Source organism: Hyalella azteca, unplaced genomic scaffold (assembly GCF_000764305.2).
Source record: "Hyalella azteca isolate HAZT.00-mixed unplaced genomic scaffold, Hazt_2.0.2 contig14467, whole genome shotgun sequence".
Lineage (NCBI taxonomy): Eukaryota > Metazoa > Arthropoda > Malacostraca > Amphipoda > Hyalellidae > Hyalella > Hyalella azteca.
Genome location: NW_025944349.1, coordinates 69,089 through 91,983, shown reverse-complemented (window position 1 = coordinate 91,983; position 22,895 = coordinate 69,089). Strand labels below are relative to the sequence as shown.

The 22,895-nt window shown below is 36.2% G+C and overlaps 1 protein-coding gene across 3 annotated transcripts in view; it reads left to right on the top strand.

Moving 5' to 3' along the window:
- LOC108680184 (hemicentin-2) overlaps positions 1-21,745 on the top strand; it is a 44,046-nt gene extending 22,301 nt beyond the window's left edge. For 2 of the 3 annotated variants that reach the window (XM_047884065.1, XM_018168957.2), the window contains 6 exons: positions 9,682-9,750; positions 11,743-11,939; positions 13,137-13,298; positions 16,267-16,401; positions 19,351-19,564; positions 20,981-21,745. In XM_047884065.1, the coding sequence (XP_047740021.1) occupies positions 9,690-9,750; positions 11,743-11,939; positions 13,137-13,298; positions 16,267-16,401; positions 19,351-19,564; positions 20,981-21,147 (936 nt within the window). In that variant the 5' untranslated portion in view covers positions 9,682-9,689 and the 3' untranslated portion in view covers positions 21,148-21,745. Of the gene's footprint in view, positions 1-5,414; positions 5,538-9,681; positions 9,751-11,742; positions 11,940-13,136; positions 13,299-16,266; positions 16,402-19,350; positions 19,565-20,980 lie in introns of those variants that run through there. The other variant, XM_018168958.2, reaches the window with a different exon arrangement.
- The last annotated feature ends 1,150 nt before the right edge of the window (positions 21,746-22,895 follow it).

Here is a 22,895-nt window from a genome sequence, read left to right as displayed (position 1 = left end):
GTTATACAATCCCGTAAATTATCGTCCCTCGATGAAGTCAAAGTTAGAGAAACTCCCATTAAATTTCGTATAAATTCTGTTCCGATGCGTCTGCGGGAGCTTTGAAAACGGATTTATAAAGGAGCTCATGTAATATCGTCGTGTTCTATGAGAGTATTTTACCGTAGCAGAGAGTATGGAAGTCATAGATTTTCGAGCTTTCGAGGGTAGGTTGAATAGTTAAGCATGAAGAAATCCATGTAGAAGTGCTCTAAGTTAAGGTTTGAATTTTTGATGACAGACGGACACGAAGCGATGACAGCCGGACACGAAGCGATGACAGACGGACACGAAGCGATGACAGACGGACACGAAGCGATGACAGACGGACACGAAGCGAAGCTAAGAAAAACGTGGTAAATAGACAGTCGTCACTATTACAACGAATCATTCATATGTGTATTACAGAATTGTTCTGGGAATTTCAGAATTATTCCTTGCGATTCTCTTGGGGTATAAAAAATCTGTTTACGCATTAGTTTGTATTGTAAATATCAAACAAGGTCACTGAAAAAAGGGGGAGAAAAACTGTTACGTAGGTTAAGACCTTCTATTGCGAGTTTTTAGCATGAATATTGAATTGTTGAGGCTATTAGGGATCTCATTAGCCCCACAAGGAACATGATTACACGAAAAGAGAATAAATGATAACAATTTTTAAGTGTCATTAAGAGTAATTTTACGTCAAAGCATCTGTCGAAGAACTGCTTCAGTTTACTGTGATGGGTATCGAGCCGTAGCCAAGAAGGTGTCTCAAAGGGTTGTGGGGTTTAATATTCATGACACTCATGAATTTGATGAAGGCTTGGCCTGACATTAATGTATCGAGCATCTGCATACTTCTCATCTTATTTAACACACATTGTATTATATCATATTATATTGTATAATATAAAATTATATTACATTAAAATATATTATATTATTTTATATTATATTATATTGTATTGTATTATATTTAACATATTATATTGTATAATATAATATTATATTATATTACAATATATTATATTATATTATATTAGATCATATTATATTGTATTGTATTATATCATTATTTAATATGTATAATAGAACACGTATCATATAATTATATTACATTAAATTACTTCAGAAAACATGCAAAAAATATTGTAGGAATGATTCTATTTGTTGTTTAAGTATATATTTCGTTTCATTCAATTGAAATGAATTTTTTTCATCAATCATAACAGACAGATTGTATTTTAAAGTCATTATTTCATGCTGCGTTGTACCAAGGGCGGCCTGTTGGGAGGTTCTCCATTGCTGTTTTTCATGTTGCCTCGAGCTCGGCACAGTGGACTTGCCTTCATTGGGCAAACATTGACGGCAAATAAAGTGGCTTCTTCTTCGTTTCTTTATGACCCTCCATGACTTGAGTGACCTATTGTGATCACAATCACTCTAATGAACCTCAATACCTTCTTTCGGTTACACCTCTTCTCATTTTAGTGAGACCACAATGAACCCGCATGTTGAACGCAGAGGATATGTGTAACTTCTTCAATTTCTTTGCTCAGTTATCCGTGCTTCTGGTTGTTTTTCTTGTTGTTGAAAATTCAGCAAAAGTGAGTGGGATCTTCGATTCGACGGTTCACTAGTAAGTAATATTATTGTAAGCAAAACAGTAGAAAATATCGAAATTTTGCGATAAATAATATATGCTAGTTTTTTCAACCTACTTCAGCCGTCAGCTGGAGACATTGACTGGAATGACATAAAGAATATGATATACAGGTACAAACCTTGTGTGTATCGCTGCTTTAAAACTCTAAGGATTTTACACCTGGTATTTAATTACATTTGCAAATGCCTCTAAATTCGCTGAGCTGATCCCCACTATGATATACAACCTCATTTGCTGGAAAATACAGCGTTCTCCCAGTCACACAATAAATTTGAATTCCAATTTTGGCGCCTAAATATCGAGGTCTCGACATGCGCAATAATTAGCTTTGTTTTATTTTTTTATTTTTTTTCATGTTTGGTTTGTAAGGCAAGAATCATTGTAATCTTTATAATTGTAACTAAAAATTACGTTAAAAATTAAAATTAATAAATTAAATGTTACAAGTATTTTTAATTCCTTCTGCCGACATAGCATACGATAAGGAAGAAATATTCAATACTGATATATACCAGCGTGATAATTCAGTTCATTTTATTGTTATATCATTTGGCCCCGTGGACATCACGAAGCTTTCTCATCAGCTCGACCCTCAGTGTGCAAGGCGCAGCTGTGCCGCAAGCACGTGTGCTGCTCCGTGACATCGACCGCCTTCAGTGTCGTGTACTTGGAGCTTCGTTTTTCTGTGTATTTTTTAACATAAATTAGGATAATATAAGAAAAATTAATAATAGAATTTCAGCGAAAGTTTAAGCGATCTTTTGAAGTTTCTAAATGCTCTAGGAATAATTTTCATGACAATTTCGATAGGAGATGAAAACGGTGAATAATATGAGTGATGACATTTTTACTGAACTCTTTCTTTTTTAGCCTCTGAACATCAAAGAAAGTTACGCTTTCCCAAACTTATTCATAAAGAGGGTGTTTAGATCGTTAGAATTATTCATCCAATTACTACGCATCGCAACATATCGAGCAATTCCATATTTTTTATGTAAACCAAAAAACTCTAAAGTTTCTGAATTTCTAGCTGTGAATCACAGCTACATGATTTCCACTGTATCATCCGGTGTGCGGTTAATGTTGTGCATTCGTTGCATTGCCAACTGATTCAATATGCAGTGTTACTTTGAAAATAAATTTAGAGGCCAGCAGTTTGCTGAATATGCATGAAGTCGAAATGTTTTTTGAGTTATACAAGGAATTTCTGGCAATCGACTGAAACATAAAAATTTTACCGTAGCTTCAGGGATTAAATTTTTGCCGACAACTTACGATATGATTTCCTTAAAATTTTAATATGATAATAGAATGTTGAGAAATTTATTCATCATAAGATGATATTTGGGAATATTAGCAGTCTGAGTGCCATCGTCGTGAGGTCGAGGTGGCCCCTTGAGTGCCATTGACAATAACTTCAATTAAATGAATCCCAGACGCTTAATAAGGCTGAAGATGCAACGAACCTTGTGAAGAAGTTTCTGGCGTGTTTATAATGAGATAAAAAGCATATTTGAGCTCCGTCGAGTGCTACCGTGGGCTTGGTTTCCTTCATGAACTAAAACTAAACTCTGACGTTGATTGCCTCTTGAAATTTGGACGTGAATATTCCGCTCGCATTTCATTTCGCATAATATTTGAAAAGGCAAATTTGAACAGATCACGATGTTTATTAGCGATCAAATAACCGGAATTTGTAATTTCAGTACTTCTTCACCCGCTTTAAATTATTATGCATAAACTTGAACATAGACAGCCTAAAACTATAATATTTTATTAAATATTAGCGAACTCACGGCAAATCACTTCAGAAATATTATCTGTTTATTGAGTGTTTTTATTTAAAACCTGTTTAGAAATCTTAATTGCCAATTCGAAAGTGAAGCTCACATATTGCGACTAAAATTACGAGTATCCCAATCGTCATGCAAAATTTCTCATTCATTGTCAGAACAAATCAGCTAATACAGCAAATGTTAACGGATTTTAGATAATTTCACTGAATAGTGAATAAAATTTATAAAGTAACTGAACTTACGACAGATTATTGTGTTTATTATCATTGTTTTTGATCTAATAAAATTCTTAGTTGCTTTTTGAAACTACTGTAAATATTATTTTACTGTGCTGCGATAATCCCATTCAGGCGAGGGATAAATTCGATAATTTATTTGTAATTCGACTCACTCGGCTAACCTACACGTACAATGGCGTGACCCAGACTTTCTCTCTGCAGTTCAAGATCAACGTACAGTGCGAGACGAACACCGTCTCCGCGGCAAAAAATCCTCACACAGTGATAACCAACCATCATCTCTGCAACAGATCCTCATGTAGCGTAAGCCGACCACCGTCACTGCAGCAACAGATCCTCGTGAAGTGCGATCCGACCAGCGTATCTGCGGCAACAGATCCTCGTGTAGCATAATTCGAGCCACGTCACTGCAGCAACAGATCCACCAGCCGACCACAATCTATGCGGCAACAAATCCTCATATAGCGTGCGTCTTGCATCGTCTGTCCTGCCACAGCCTCACGCTATTTTTATTCATTCGGTAAAAAATATTTCCCACTCAGCTACTTCCTCTAGGCTTTCTGCGACAGCTGCCGAGCTGTAGGCTTTACCTCAAGTTTGGTTTTCTTCTGAACTATTCTCGACATGACATTGAAAAATTGGTTCAATAGCTTATAGAATGTTATCATTCCGTTTTAATTTAATTTTTATGTTTTTCTACGTGAGAAATTTTATTCAGGACTAGACATTTGTCAATTGGTCTGTGTTTATCTTCAGTTGATGATACAGGAAAGTCATGTAACTGTAAGTAATAGTTAATGCATGTATCATCCTAATTTTCCAATGAATTTTTATCATTGGATATCACTGGCAATACTAAATTGCCTTACTGACGCCCCTTGAAACTGTAACATCGCGCATAAGATAATTGTACTGTAATATGGATGCAAACTCCTAAGCTACTTATGAACATGATTTATGCAAGTCAAAGTTCATTTATTTGATAATTCAGAAACGTATTCATCAACTACAGATTTAACTGTGCGTGATTCAGATAAATATATCAGTTAAGTTTTATCACATTCACCACCGAATGTCCTCCCTCGTTTTCTGCAGTCCAAAAGTTAATTTGGCTGGCAAAACTTCCTTCATTATGCGTAGCTGGCAAATACCACGATCCAGAGTTGTCTTGGTAACAAACAGACAAGAAGTATTGGCAACCGATATTGGAAACTTGTTCCGGACATCTACCTGGACTCATTGAGAAGTTTTTTCTGGCAAATCCCGACAAATCTCAATTATTCAGACCCATTTTACGCAATTCAACCGCAGTGAGGAATTGCAGGCGCTGTCAGATGTCACTTCTCGTTATTGCGCAGCTTTCTGCAATCAGTGAGAGGACTGGAATGGCTTTTCAAGTTTCAATATAATTCATTTATTTAAGTTCTTTGACTGAAATTAAGGAATGATTTATGTTTAAGATTATAAATGAAGTGATGTTCACATGTATCATTTAAAAAATACTTTTTCCTGTACCGAATATACTTAATTAACCTATATTTAGCATTCAATATGATGAATATAGCTAAATCCCAGTTTATTCTTAGCTCAGTGGAAAACTATTGGTTTATTGGCATACTGGCAGAAGCAAAAAATACAATGATCAAATATTTATTTTACAGTGTTTTTCCCAGACAGATCTAACAGGAAAACTTTTTTGCAGAAAATTTTATCTTTTTATTGATAGTGTATAATGGCATGTGTTATGTGATTATTATTCAGAGCCAAGAGCCTGAAGTTGGTGAAATTAAACTTCATTGATTTTTGTTACGCAAGGTAAGTGACATTATACAGCATACAATTCTTTACTGACAATATGAAACGTTTGCGCCTTATATGTATTCTAATTTTTTCGTCTGTATTGGAAATAATTAGCGATAGCCACTTGTTAAAAGGACTCATGCCCTATTTTCCTAAATCCAAAGTAAAACTGAATCTTCATACTTGAATGCTCATCCGAGAAAAAAAAATTGATATGATCGATGCTAAAAAGTAACATTTTTTCTTGAACGTGTTTCATTCATACATTTTGCACGTGTCATACATTATTTAAAATTCAAACAAACATTGAATCCATTATTATTCAAATTGCTCAACACTTTAATATAATTTAAATTTAATATGAGACAATTTAGAAGTTTGTGGACAAACTGACTTGAAGGGACGCATATACGAGTTTCCTTACCAGATATTTTCGGATGCCTGTCTGGATGGAATGCATGCAGAACAGTTGTGTACTTCCTGCTATAGCAGGCATTGAATGCTGTAGCTCGTCGTGTGATTGACATGCGCAGAGTTTTGTGCCGATTCCTGCGTGACTGTTTTTCCCGCTATGATGGTGGCCATGCTTAACATCAATCATGCCCCACGCAGCATCGCTGTACATCATTTACAAATTATGAGAGTGGGTTTTGAGGGCTGCAGATACGTGCTACACTTGCTTTTTATTCGCAACGATGATTTTTAGGCTTTTAAATTTTACTTATGCTGTATTTTTTATATATTTTAAATCTACTATATCTGAGAATAGATATTCCTGACTTGGATGCCAGACACCAGATTGCTCGATAAGTCACTCCAATGGTTGCAGTTTTAATCTTACAGGGACTTCCAGCACCTCCAATATTCGAGTTGCATTTTGACTGTCACACATGACGATAAAATTGGGCATTAAATTTCAAATTCTGCTTGGAATGCTGTTACATTGGGTCATCCGATGGAACGTTATGAATGCAACGATTTCCCTTGCTATAACATGTAAAATTCTATTGCCAATATGACGCCATAGAACGCATCAGCTCAGATTCTCATTAATATCTCAAACATTCAATTCACCGCAGTGAAAGTCAGAAAAAACTCGATGTAGAATCGCTTTTCAATAAAATCTTCTATAATAATCTTGATCTGAGTGGGAGTTGAGCTCCGACATTTTTGTGATGGATTATATCAGAAGCTTCTAGTAGTGATGACAACGTGATAGATACGTGTGGTGACAGAATGATAGATATTGGCGGTGACAACGCGATAGATATTGGTGGTGGCCGCAAGGTGGATATTATAGAGGAGTAATCATGATGAATGTGTTTTCATTCGATTGAATTGAATGATATTTATTAGATTTAATATGATTCAAAATAAATTTTCCCAGACGAAACAAGATTTTTCAAGGCAATTTTATTTGTACAGGTAGGGTAACATGGGGCAGCGAGCTCACTGCGGGTCATGGGACCATAGCGGGTTTCTCGCTAAGTATGGCAGATATTGGTCCGTGTTCTCTACCGCCGGTCGACAGTTTCACTGGGATGAAATGTACGGATTTACGATTTGCTAAGTGTTTGCGTTATTAAGTTATTAGTGAATAACTGTTTTAGCCCAGATAAAATATTTTTTGCTGCTAAATAAAACTGTTTTCGATTACTGTAGATGAAGCTTTTTAAATTATTGTCAATTATATTTTGAAAGTGATATTTATAGGTATAGTTTTGAGATCAAGTTTAGACTATTCGCTTTTAAAATAAAATGTTGACTCGCTATAAATTGAAATGATTCCTAGTGGAGCAACAGGCCCACTCGTGTCACGGGGCAAAGCGCCCATGGGGAAGTCTTGTGTTATACATCATTAGATTTGTCTCAATGACATTTTCAAAACTATGACTTGCTTTTTGAATTTCAAATTACACTTCATATTGCATGATTTTTTTATTTGCCGCCTCAAGGCAGCAGGTTTAGTTTCTGGTTGTGCGTATTTATGACCCATTATCGAGTTATTGACTCTTGCCTTGCCAAAAGTTGATTTCAGTAAACACCAATGAGCCAAAAGTTGATGATTTTCTATGGTGTTGGCTGAAATCACGATTCGGTACGAATTATCTGCATATAATATCTGGATAATGGACGAAACTGGAACGAAGTTTTTTTCTGATCAACTAAATATATTTTTTCTAGTCAAGGATACATTTTTTCATGTCAAGGACAAATTTTTTATCGCAAGGATATATTTTTCAAGTCAAGGATATATATTTTTATGTCAATGAAATATTTTTCTTCACGTCATTGATAGATTTTATAAGCCAAGAGTATATTTTTTTCAAGCTAATGATATGATTTCTTGAGTTGTTAATATATTAATGAATGTCATATTTTTTATTACATTTTTCTTATTTTTAACTGTAAAGTGTTGTTTTATCATTTTTAAACGAAAAATATGCAATTGTGGTAGAGGACAAAGGATGGGCGCCTTGCCCCAAGCCCACTTTTACAAAATACTTGGTACTTTTTACAAAATAGTGTTTCATTAAAAATTGAATAACTCTATAGGCGTCTAATTCACATCATACATTCCTCATTAGTTGTACCTTTAAACAAACAAAGAACCACCTCGTATCAATTAAAACTTCATAAAAATTGAAAAGACTCGGTTGCCTATTTCATTCATCAACAGACACTGTTACATGTTTCATTTAGAATGACTGCTGTTCAATTCGAACATACTCTGCTGCTTGACTCGTCTGGACCGACACAATATATGGTTTTGTTTAACGACCGACACTGTTGTTGGTTTCATATTGACAGATGATGTTGCTTGTTTCGATTATTAAGTTTCAATTTTTATAGGGATTCTTACAATTATTACTAGTAATAAATTGTGATGATATTAAGTTTGAAATTTTGGCTTTCCAATGTCCCGCATTGACATTTTTTAGTAATAACAACCGATTTTGCGTTCAGTGCGATCTAAATCATTCCAGATTGTTAACGCTCCTGGTCATGCAGATATCTTGACATTATTTTCTTAATGACATCCAGGTTTCTTATATAGTTCTAATTAAGGCGGTACGTAGCCCACCTTCAAGAGAGCAGGAATCAATATCGGTTGCGTGACGTGTTGCTATCGCTCGCACTTGCCACTGATAAATCATAAAAATGTAAGGTAATATTACTGCTTTACTGCAATCAATGACAGCTTTTTAAGAGTGGACCTTACTTTAATGCCTCTTCAAAAGTCGCACAAATAAAGTTTATAGGATAGAAATATCGTTTTTCTATCAAAAAAAAAAAAACTTGTGCGGTGTCACTGAAACCTTGTCTTATTTTGCGGACCTTTTGCCGTAAACGAGAGCATTATTCGATCGGGGATCGAGCTAGCACTGGAAAACTGTAATAATTTCCCACTCACTGTTAACAAACCTTTTTCTGACATTTTTCATCGTGTCGCTTGGGAGATTCCAAAAACAATTCGGTAACTATTTCAGACAGAAGTTATTCTCATATAATAATTTTTTCTCATGAATTATTCCTCTATTACATAAAGCAATTATTCAACGAGTTTCCAGTCTGTCAGGTGTTACCATGTTAATCAAAATTGTTCCCCAATCTTCATAAGATATCCGTTAACATAACGACCACATTCCTGGTGCAAGCAATAGAGGCTTATGGAAGCAAGGCTCAGAATTCTCCGATCATATTAGAACTACATTTAGTTTATGCGCACCGAAATAAAACATTCAGAATTATGATCCATTGTGCCACGATGTCGATGCGCTCATTGAAGTGCTCCAGCAAATAAGGCATAAGCTATAGAATCACAGGGTTCCATTTCACCATGGTTTCATTAAGCAGATAATTCTTCTTATTTTTATGGAGCAAGAAGAGGTGCATGCAACATATCTGATAAACAAATTTTCAATAAAATTTATGTGCAAAAAATTTAGATCTCGGTATAGTATACTATTATTTTTTGTACTAATATATTTCACAGCATTTAAGTATCTACCTGTAACGAAAGTGAAAGCAACGTTTTAGTGGTATGTGCGCTCAATAGATTGCTAATGTTTCATAAATAAAGAACATTAAAGGAGGAGAGTATATTTCGGGATATTAAAAATTATTTGAATAATTTCCTTTGCTTGTTTCTCTACAGACGAGGCGATGTCGCCGTTGCTTTTGTTATTCGTGATCTCTACAGCATCCGGCGACGGTGCGTCCAGAAGTAAGTTTCATCATTTCACATCTATGAATTGCGTGTAGAGTATATGAAGACTGATAGTAATGTGGGTAAATTAAGCCCATAGTGTCGGTGTATTGTGTGGAGAGTGGGTACACAGTCTGTGTGAAGAGTGTGTGCAGATTGGGTTGGAAGTCTGGGTTTGGTACGTAATTACAGCCTTCATGGACCAAGCTGTTCCAGAAACATAAGCCATTTCCGAGTGCATTTTGTATTTTTTTCAATTATTCATGCAGTGGCTGAGCTTATGATACAAGTGACTATAGTAGTGCGACATATTTGATGTGTTTTTAACACGTTTTTCTTAGCTTAGCTCCGCGTTTGTTTGTTTATTTGTTTGTTTGTTTGTTGTTAACATTGACAACGAAAATTAGCCCACTTTTGATTGTTCTAGAGATCTGAAATTCGGCATGCAGGCTATTTTCGCCTAACAATTTCAGATACAATCATAAAAACTAGTAATTAGAGACCGAAATTAGTTTAATTGAGTAAAGTATATACTGTATATAGTATATATATACATATATATAGTATGACGTGCGGGCGCTGACGTTTTAGACGAGCAGGCGCTAACGCTGCGTATCATCGATACGTACGTCAAGTCATACTTAATCAAGTCGTAATCGTTTTTCTTGTGGACTAAAAAGTAGAAAATAAAATACTTAAAAAAAAACTTTTTAAAAAAAACACGTTTTTCTTGTGGACTAAAAAGTAAAACCATCAAATTTCCAAAATTTAAGTGTTGTGTGCTTTTCGCTTTAATCATAAATCTGCCCGACACACGTTTTTTTGGGGCGAACCATAATTTATTTTCTACTTTTTAGTCCACAAGAAAAACGTGTTTTTTTAAAAAGTTTTTTTTTAAGTATTTTATTTATTGAATGTTCACTTCGGACGAAATGGCGTTGTTAGTTTAGCTCGCTTGTCATACTAATGCTCCAATAAATACATTACTCGGCTAGAAACATTTATTCAACATACACTCGAACACAAACTAACGGATAAAAACAAACATATACAAATATTGAATCGCGTGTTTTCTTGGTGATTATTTTACAGTGCTCTCTGGCACTCAAATGAAGTGCATTAAGCATCAGTTCGAAGTAATATCCGGAGACAAAGATATTAATATCGAAGCAATATTTTTCATGCGTTGAGTGCAGAGGCACTAGAGATTATTTTTTCTACCACTCATCAGTCATTTAATTGAATAATTTCAACCAGCTGGATTCATGCTTGCAAGCTACTGTTTTATTTGGATATTTTTAACTTACATTCACTTGAAAATTTAACTGTCGCTGTTAATAATTTAATTGCCACTTTTACTAATTTTATATCCACTGTTACTACAATTTCCTTTAATTCTCACTTTAGACTATGAAGCAAGGATTTAAAAAAAATCCCATGCTTATCGCACAGACATCTTTTATCCTGGAGTTTGTATTACTTTTCTACCTCGCCAGCACGTTCGTGAAAAACACCATCCAGAATATCAAGCATTATATTACTTTTCTATGTCACGAGTTCAATCTCTTAGCAATATAACACAACACGATGTTGACACAACATCTCTCATTTGATGTACATAAGCAAATAGTGACCCAAGTCTACAATAACAGCAGAACCAGTAACAAACAAATTAATTGCTATAGTTATTATAAAGAAGTGATGCTTCCGGTAATTCGATTTGTGTACCAGCTATCTTCATGAACAATTTTGTATTATATTGTTACTAGAGTATAAAAAAATTTTCATAGTAGAATTCAGAGTGGTATCGCTGAAAATGATGTGATTGGTTGTTATAGACAGCTTTCAGTACAAAATAATTAGACTTTGCGATAAATCTCCAATCGCAAATTTATTTATATTTTTTCATGTTTGTGGCTTGTAAATTGACCTAAGAAGAATTTAATGAGGTTTGACGTTTGAATAGGAAATTTTCTGCACAAATGCTGTACCACTTTACAATTTTTGTAGGCAGTTCCCAGCAATACCTTACTTTGAAAGCCGCAAAGTCTGCTGGCGTGAAGGAAGAGCCAGCGTTTGAAATAGTGGACCTGTACCCACTCAACCACTATCCAAAAGTTGTGAATAATTCTGTAAGCAACATTACCGGCCAGATCGGCTCGTCCGTCTTCCTGCCTTGCCGCACACAGCATTCACTGGAGAGACAGGTTAGTATTGTACTACACTTACCGTATATGCTTGTGGGTTAAGAGCAACATTGGAGAACCGTGTGAATATTCGAGACAAAAACACACTGAAGATGCAAACGGGATTCAGACAATACTCACACGGTAAGTGAGTAATAATATATGTATATTAATGATATGTGAGAATGTGATCGAATTCCCAGTTGCAACAAATTTATTTTAGTCCGCTTTATCGCGCGCTGTGGCTTCAAAGGATCGTCATATCCCCTCGAGGGACTGATGAGGTTGATGCAACGTCGAAATGCGTGCGCACTTCCGAGCATCTCTGGTGATTTGTCTGAGTCGGCGTTCGAGCTATACGCCGGCTATGCCTCATATGTCTCGAATAATATTAGTACGTCAGGATGTCTGAACGAATATGGAGATATTTGCAAAATTGTGTTGAAATCAGTGGAAAGGCGCGCGTATTGCTGGTAAATATTTATTATGTATTAAAATAGCTCGAATTATACTAATATATTCTAAAATTATACGTATTTGCAGTTGCTCAGTAGATAGCCAGATTCTAAATTAATGACGAAGTCGTACCATACAATGGCTCAGGAATAAAACGAACATATAACGACGGAGCAAACAACCCGACTTTTTTAAGAGACGCACCTTCCAAAGCATTAACCAAATCGGGCCTCGAGAGAAGCGTGTGCTTCAAACAAAATAATTCAAGTGCGTTGCAAGGAGAAAGAACGTAAATACTACTCGTACCATGAGTAGCAAATGCAATTCAGAGGAAAGTTTCACAGTTTTCAAAGATGCATCTGATGTGCGGTTGTCGAAAACATATCGAAACGGGACTAGGTTGGTCACTATTAGGAAACGAAAAATGGTCAGGTATTTTTGGCATCAAATATCAGCCTCTTAATATATTAACATTGACATTGCTCGGTATTTTAAATCATTTTCGTTAATGCCGAAGAGTAATTAATTATTTTCAATCACGATAATTAATGAATGTGAAATTTATCTAGATACAATTGCCAGCTCAAATTCAAAACAGAAGTCATTAGTTGAGGGATTGTAAATGTTGATAGTATCATGTTCGCATAATTCCGTCCACACGTAAATTTTACAAAGGTTATTCATTACTTAATTACGATATACCACTAACTATTTCTTAACTGCCATCAACTTACTAACTTATTTACGCGTGTTAATTTGCAGGTGTCATGGGTAAGGAGGCGTGACTGGCACATTCTCACGTCAGGACTCACGTCCTACACGAAGGAGCGTCGGTTCAGTGTGCACCATCCCGAGGGTAGCACCGAGTGGACGCTGGCCGTCAAGTACCTCACGCTGGATGATGCCGGTACCTACGAGTGCCAGGTAAGGTGGATTTCACTATAGATACATGAGTGGTTGCAGGAACTGCTGAACTTATTTTTTCAATGGATGTTGATCGGAGATTCGCGCCGGTACCTATATGAGTGGCAGGTAAGGTGGATTTCACTATTTAAACATTAATGCACTGCATGAACTGCTGAACAAAAGACTTGCACAACGGACATCTATTCTTAAGATGTTGACAGAAAAATCGCACCGATACCAACAAAGAACATAGCCGGAACTCAGTTATTGCCCATGATGATAATGCGAGGCAATTTGAAGCATCAACTTTGATCAGGGGCACAGAATGCTACCGGTATATATGAGTGGCAGTTAGGGTGGTGCCTACGAATGTCTTCTTGGTGCGATCGAGGTACAAAAAGATGAACATAAGAGGTGCACACTTTATGTTCCGATCTATAGATGGCCAAAGTTTTGTATTTTTGACAATAAATATTTAATAATGCCTCGGATAGCAAACCACTCTAAGGAAAATGAGAATAAAGTCTCTCCTGGTAAATCTTCATGCTGATAAAAAATGTCGATTTGAAAATATCGACAGATAAGCACTCGAAGTTTCTAATTTTCGGCATTGCCTGAAGACTTTTGAAGTACCTGATTGACCAGCCGTCTGAAGTGTTGGTCGATCATAACCAATTGCTTGATACGAGAGCATTTAGACGATGTCAAAATTTTTGCTTGAATTAGTTTACAGAACACAACCATATTCATAATAAAAGATGGGAACGCAATTGTACAGTAGACACATAGAGGGGTTGGTGCAATGGAATTTAACTCCGGGATTCTCTAACTCTCTTATAGGACCTCTTCATATCATAGCCATCAACCAAATGAACACTCCCTCATAATCAATTTCTGGTAATATCTCCCCAAAGGCTAAAAAGATTTCTTGGTGGCGTGTTAGGGTAGCATATGTCATGCTACGTTCCATGACATAAGCGTCATCAGCCGTGATTGGACCTGCAGTTATGGGTCCTTCGTCGGCGATGGCTTCGGATTTTCATTATTTGAAAAGAGATCAGATTCAGACGAATAGCGCGAAACATTTCTGCAACTGGTTTCTCAAAAGTTTTGACTGGAGTCGGTTCTATAGACTGAAAATTTTCCTTTAATTATTTACTATGGAGATCATATATGACAACGCATAATTACTTCAAGTTTTGAAGTAAAGTTCGTATGGAGCTTACAGCCCTCTCAGTGAGGTGTACAAGTGATTTTTAAATATCATAATCGTTATATTAAAATCTAAAAAGGCACTGTGGCTCGAATGATTTTGTATTATTGTTAATTTGATTACGTCCTTTTTGTTCAGGTTGATTGATACCACGCATTATCACAATTAAATAATCCTGCAACAATATTCCCCTATTTTCGACCGCTGAAGCTTCTTCTCCCACTCTCGCAAATTTGTAGTTCTAAATTAACTCGTGAATAGATGTAACTGGAATGAAAACGCGATGAAATCCCCTGGTAAAGCATTTCGTACCATCAGAAAACATTACTGTTTCGAATCGGGATCGTTCCATGTTTATCATTCTTAACAACACCGAAAAGCAACGGCTGTTAGAATATTAATCTTGAAGAGTACTTAACATTACCGAGTACTGTTTCTCTGGTAATGTTAAACTTTTTGTGTATATTCTTCTTTACCTGATTTTCCTGGTGACCGAATACACAGTCTTTACGTTGCGCTAGCCTAAATGATATGTAAAATATTTATTTGTTCATAGGTCAGAGTTAATTGCAGAGAGCAGAAATCAAGAGTGGCGAGAGTAGTAATTCTCGTTCAAATAATTTTAATGAACATTTTGTTACCTAATACATTTTATTGTCTTGATATAAGTCTACATATAGTACTACATCAGCCACACCATTTGCCTAAATCTTATAACCTACGTTCGTATTGATGTCCTTGCAAGCTTAAATCGATTTGAAAATAAGCCAAGCTGTATGAGAACATCGAGTTTACTTTCAGTAGACATATAGCGGACAAATGGCTTCCAAGAAAGTCTTTGAACGGGAAATATTCGAAATCTTACACACAAGGTAAGACGAAAACTGACATTTTTCCAAAAAAGGATGGGAATTATTTAATTTTTTTGTCACAACGAATTACTCCCGAACCGGCTGCACTTCTGCCGGCTCCCTTCACTTATTCCCCTTCTCATAAATGGGCAATTCGAAACTAGGCACCATAGGTACCTCCCTTAATTATAGCTATCATAACAATTGACATTACTTTAATTGGCCAGAGCGCCTTCAGTGTTCATTGAGCTTAATGACGCATACATCTTTGCAATTATTCAATATATATGATCTAGAATTGAGACCATAAAGCATCTAAAGCTCGGAGTGACCACGCTCGCGATCAGGCATTTTCAGGTTCCAGCAGCTTGACGCAGTGTCAAGTTATCAAATGTATATATAAAAAGTACCAGTATCAGTTATATATATAGTCGCAGCTATAATACTAAATTTACGTTACTGAAAATCAGGACAATATAATGGTAGGTAGGTACTACTATCATCTATGATTAAAGCTAGCAATAATTGTTACGTTATCAGATTTCAACTCGAGTTACATTGGATTGAAGGCAATGGCTTTAAAATTTTCTTGGTCATCCAATCTAGGTTGTGCGAGCCACAGCGGTCTCGTGGAGTTGTGCAGGCAACCGATCAGTTCTTCTATGATCGTTGTCAGAATTATTATGCTGCAAATGAATTCTACGCACATATAATTCATAGTTCTTTAGCTATATAACCTCAAATACTATCAAGCACAAATATTCTGCGACTTTTTTTGCTCGGCTCTTCTTATTATTGTCCAGTAGTAAAAAATTAAAAATAAAAAATAAATCAAGTTTTTTCTACGAACATTTTACAATAATTTATTCTCGTTCAAAATTTATCCCCATATGACTAACAAGTGCATTGCCATTCCTTCCAGATATCAGGAGGTGCAGGCATGGTATCGCAGTTGTCTATACTGACTGTGGTGGTACCACAGGCTGTGATACCAGGAAATGGCGAGTACCACGTTGACACTGGTTCTACCATCTCCCTCACTTGCTTCATCGAGAAGGTAACCTTCTTCATTGGTTCATTATTTTTTAATCAGTTTATTATAGATTTTGATATACTCACATCATTCAATATTTCATAACGGATGTGGCTTAATCATTATAACTTAATAAACACACTGTAAACAATTGAACCGTTAAGTGCAGTCTTTAGCCAAAACTGAAGATACTCCTTTTTTTTTGCCTCAAATATTTAAGAAGATTAAATCTCATATTGGATCCCTTTTACCTAATTGAGGGCATGTGGTTAGCAAAAAGGCAAGCGTAATATTCCGTGCTTTAGAATATAACCCTCTGGAGATCTTTCAGCTCAAAAGCATAAGAATTTTTTATTCGGATAAGACTGCGTCGAGTGCGGGACTTTTTTTATTCATAAGAACGGCTGTAGCAATGGAATCAACTTGTGAGTAATTTAATCAGCCATCTCTATCTTTTAATTTATTTCTAAAATAGTTTATTCCGACATCTTCTACCGGATTTCAGGGAAAAATTTGTTTCAGCTAAATTTTTCGTGTGATTTTTGAATATGTACAATATGAAAGCGTACCCGGGGACATCTGCAGCATCGTTCTTCATTAAATCATAGTAATCAAATTCACAACATGATAACGCAACATGGAACAATCAATTATACATAACGCAATCCAAACAAATGCAGGATCAAATGCAGCGCGCATGAACAAAATGTGGAATTTTAGAACTTATAATATAAACGACTATCAAAAAAACATTCGTCTAATACTTCTCTGTGTACATGTTTAAAACTATGTTGTGGGCATCTGAATTGTCAATTTGTGACACAAATCAAAATTCATTGATTCTAAAATTCAATAGTGTATTTTTTAATGCATTACCTCATCCGTAGCCTGGCAAAAGAACAACAGTTATGCAAAGAAATAAAGACTATACAGCCTTCTGTAGTCCATTTGCCATTCTGTAGTCGAATGGCAAAAATAAATAATTTAAAATGTTCACCGTCGCAGCTTAAATTTTTCGTGATCTCTATTGAATATTTCAAGCGAATAAATGGTTTGCTAATGCTGCTCTTCGTTGATTAAAATCCATTAGATCAACTTACGAATTTTAAAACATGTATGTATGAATTATTTCATGTTTAATTACTGATTCATTTTTTGCATACATCAAATACATTTATATCAGTATTCTTATTAGTTTTTTCAATATATCGAACAATATTTTTAGTTTGAACTGGCAAATCGAAAATCAGGTTACCGATGGACATTTTTATTTCGTTAACGACGTACAACAATCTCCTTCGACTCTGCACTTCTGAATCACCTTTCCGGGCTCCTGACAACAAAATTTACCGACAAACCAACGGCGTAGCCATGGGCAGTCCCTTTGGTCCTACTTTTGCTGAATACTATATGTGCGAAATCGAAAATCGAGTGCTTTCAGATGAACAGATCAAGCCTGAATTATACTGCAGGTATGTCGATGATATCTTCGTTGTGGTTCGAGATGAAGAACAGCTGAGGAATCTGCGACTGGCCTTTGAGATGAATTCTGTCTTGGAGTTTACATAGCTGAGGCCCTCATCATTAAGGATAGGACCCCAGCCATCAACCTTCAAACTGCTGGATTTGTCAGAACCTTGAGACTGTTTTCGGAGTAATTTTCGGTGCTTTGATTCTAAATTATTTTGTGATTTTGTAATTATTCCTAGCAATTTTGATTTTTGAGTAGTATCCTATTTATATACTTGATTTTGTACTTATGTCGACGCTAATTTCATCACTCAATGCGCCTTTTAACTTGATAATGAATGATAGAAACATTCGAAACGTCGTTAACGAAATAAAATGTCCATCGGTAACCTGATTTTCGATTTGCCAGTTCAAACTAAAAATATTGTTCGATATATTGAAAAAACTAATAAGAAAATTGCGAATAAAACAAATTCTCTGGTCTTCAATGAAACCTGCTTGAAAGAAGAAATTCTGCCAACCTATACTAATTATATCAGTATATAGATAAATAAAGAATTGATGATTAAATATTTTGAACATTTTCATTTCAACCAAACGTATAGAGTTCAACGTAACCTTGGTAGCATTAGTACGTGTTTGAAAAGAAGCAGACCCAGGCCACGCTGTGCGAAGCCTCCATATTCTTCTGCCTTCAGCCTCGGTATAGGCAAGTAAGTCGTCCTCGCGGCCGAGGTCTCTGGGGCTGGTCTTGCAGTGTACTTCTTCGATACAGTGTACTTCTTTTATACAATGTATTTCCTTGCGCCCTGGTACAGTAGAGGACCTACTCAGTACATGTTGGAGTCATTACATTCTTGTGCTATGCATCAAAAGATGTTCTCTATTACCGGTATACATTAATTTCTCTTGGTAGAGTATGGCAAGATCTAAGAATATGATATGTAAATACTCAACCCATATGGGCATCGGTAGAGTAAGGTAGCACCGCAGTTAAATTTCTCAATGTCCAGCACACTCTTTTTCTGTGGAAGAGTACGGAAGCACCATCTTCAATTTTCTCAGCATCTTTTACCCTCTTGCGCCCTACTAGAGTCCCGAAGCAGCTGCAGTATATGTTTACTTCGTTTTTCATTCTCTTGTGTCCTGACAAAGTATAGTGGCGCCGCAGGACATTTTCTCTGAATCTACTTCTTGTTACTTGGCAGAGTACTATAGCACCGCATTACATGTTCTCTTCTTCTTTTACCCTCTTGTTCCTTAACAGAGTACAGTGGCACCACAGTACATGTTTTCTTCACCTTTTACCCTACTGTGCACTGGCAGAGTACAGTTTCACCGCGGTCTATGTTTCCTTCATCTTTTACCCTCTCGTTCCATGGCAGAGTACGGTAGCACCGCAGTACATTTTTTCTTCTTCTTTTACCCTCTTGTGCCCTGGCAGAGTACGGTAGCACCGCAGTACATGTTTTCTTCTTCTTTTACCCTCTTGTGCCCTGGCAGAGTACGGTAGCACCGCAGTACATTTTCTGGTACCACAACTCGCGCATGATCAACTACGACCAGGAGCGCGGTGGCGTGGTCGTTCACATGGAAACGGAGCCTCGCGTCATGTCGCGTCTCACCATCGCCGACGCCCGACCCTCAGACTCCGGCAACTACACATGCGACGCAGAAAACACAGAAGCTGCCAGTATCACTGTATACATCACTCAAGGTCAGAAATATGGTCATGTTTTCCGGCCAATATGTGAGAATCAATTTTGCGTCATTTTGTTTCCATGATAGGCAAAAATTGTACATTATTATTATTTGACAAAGTGAATTATGTGCATATTTTACGTTCCTTATATTGGTTTTAAATTATTTGTGAAATTTGAAAAAATTTAAATAATAACGGGCCTTAGTTTCTCAAATTTCAATTGTGGCAGGTTCTTGACTTTGCCAACCTAAATTGAAGCAAAGGGGCCTCGCATTATGAAATGTCAGCGAGGGAACAATGAAGGCATTAAGTCGTATCCATTTTACGTAACCTCAGCACGAACACTACGAGCTGACAAGGTCAAGTGCGACGTCTCCATCGTTATTGAATCAAGGAAAATTAAAATACTTAAAAAAACTTTTTAAAAAAACACGTTTTTCTTGTGGACTAAAAAGTAGAAAATAAATTATGGCTCGCCCCAAAAAACGTGTGTCAGGCAGATTTATGCTTAAAGCGCAAAGCACACAACACATGAATTTTGGAAATTTGATGGTGAACGTACAGTCCGACCCACGTTTTTTGGGGCGAGCCATAATTTATTTTTTACTTTTTAGTCCAGAAGAAAAACGTGGTTTTTAAAATAGTTTTTTTAAGTATTTTATTTTCTCCTGTTTAGTCCGTTGCTACGCAACGGACTAAAAACGGATACGCACATGACGGATACGCACGGACGTACGTATCGATGATACGCAGCGTCAGCACCTGCTCGTCTTTTAATGTCAGTGCCCGCACGTCATACTATATATATACTAAATATATATACTTTACTCAATTAAGCTAATTTAGGTCTCTAATTGCTAGTTTTTATGATTGTATCTGAAATTGTTAGGCGAAAATAGCCTGCATGCCGAATTTCAGATCTCTTGAGCAATCAGAAGTGGGCTAATTTTCGTTGTCAATGTTAATTAACAATAAACAAATCCACAAACAAACAAACGCGAAGCAGAGTTAAGAAAAACGTGTTAAAATCTTATGGGCCAGCCAGACGGCCGTCGGTCACTCGGGAATTTTTGTAGTCGGCCAACAAAGCCTGTTGTTTTTCAACTGTTATGCAGTTCGCGGTACTTGATGGAATGAGAATTCATTTCTCATTCCATTTCCCTTAAAATTCAATTACGACAAGACGTAAATGGGTGGCTATTGAAACTTATTTCAGCCTGAGGTCATTATTTCAAATTATTTAGTTTCCTTGTCTATTTCCTAGCCTATTTTTAATCATTTTTCTTGCCTATTTAGGCACAAAAGAGAATTACAGTTACGGAAAAGAAAAATTTTCCATCTATATTCAACTGAAAAGAAGAATCATTGAATATAAGTCGCCTGAACAAATTTAATACCGAGTTGAAATTATAACTTAATTACTTTTTTCAGGCAACAAAATTGCTGCGATTCAGCCCAGGGACGTGAATCACTGCTCGCTCCTCCAGAGTTCAGCTGGACTAGTTTTTGTAACCGCACTTTTTGAAAATTTGTTTTTCAAGATTTTTATCCGCAGACGTTTCATAAATATCCCAAGCTTGATACCTCAGCCTGGTTAGATTGAACACGCTTCTATTGCCCAACTGCATTTATATATTTCGGATGGCAGAGATTCTTGGTGAATATTTTAGATGTGGATGGTAAATTTTGTAAGATGTCATACTACAATTTCCAAATTTATATTTTGCAAACTATATAATGAAGTTTTGGAGGGTGAATGTAATTCGATGTCCCTTGTTTGATTTTTGATTTTCTCAAATTTCTACGCTGATGATTCAACGAAGCAAGATAGCGAATATTCAGATCGTGAATAGATATGTAAAATCTGTTAAGTTTATTTTTTATTGATATTTAAACTGAAATTGATTACATACATCCATAATGGTGATAACTTTTTTACCTGAATAAAGTTCTTCATTCATGCACTCTACTGAAAAAATTAGTAAAAGTTATGTGAAAGTTACACGAGTGAAACGAATGCAGGAAAAATCATTTATGTCGTTCTAACTTCTGTTTGCTTTTGATTTTGGGTCTTTGTCTTCGGATGACAAGTTTAACTTCTCTGCGTGTAAACTTTCAATGTCTTACGTGACTTCTACACCACTTAGAGTTAAGTAGATTAAGATATGGTAAAAATTGAGCGTATTGTCTTCTATATGTGTGAATGGCTCATTGAAAATTATAAATATATTTTCATTCAAACTGTACTGTTTTAATTCCCAACAAATGATCCCTGACGATATTTAGAAATGAATAATAGGAAGACATTTATATTAGAACTCAAACTTCTAAAAAATCGTGATGCAAAGTATCAAAATGTTTAATATGTTTTTGAAATTCTATGAGGGAAATCTTCTAATATAGTGATCATTTATACACATGAATTCAAGTATTCAAAAAGTCTTAGTAGGTTGTCGAAGCAATCTTCACACAAGATCTGCGTCACAAAGCAAGAGTAAAGTTGAGGCTTCGAAACAAAATATTCTGTGCCATTCAATAAAACCTGCATGGCGACTTTGCTGCGGCGTGGAGTAATGTTGCGCGCAGAGTAAAGCACGGTACGTGTGGGGTAATGTTGCGTGCAGAGTAAAGCACGGTACGTGTGGGGTAATGTTGCGTGCAGAGTAAAGCACGGTACGTGTGGGGTAATGTTGCGTGCAGAGTAAAGCACGGTACGTGTGGGGTAATGTTGCGTGCAGAGCAAAGCACAGTACTTGTTGGGTAATGTCACGTGCAGAGCAAACACTGCACTTTGGAAGTAATGAAACGTGTAGTTAACTGTGATGGTGCGACAGACCATTGAAGGTGACCTCCTTCTATTTTTACAAGGAGCAGTTCTTTGGTTCGGATCCATTCACGTCAATATCATAATAATAAATAACGAATGAAGTACAAATATCAACGGATCAACAAATTAAAATTTCAATATCAATGAGACAATTCCAATGTTATATTAAGGGCCATTTCAATACATAAAGAAGTGGGCATTTCATGATCACTGATTCAGTCGTTTTAAACGATAATTAATACGACCCGACGTGTTTCGAATAGTCCTAATCGAAAGCTAGTGCAAAGCCGCTATCGCATCATTTTACTCGCACGCTTCAGTTGATCAATTCGTGGCACTCAAACGGCACCACGGGAGCCGTAATGCGATATGCGTGTTCCGCAAACAGCAGCTCATTACGTGCAATACTTGACCGACTAGCCGGGCTCAATAAACCCTGATTTATGGTTAAATTAATCGCTAAAAGCTTGCAACTTTATAGCCCTCGTGACAGCATACAACAAAAATGTTATTTAGATT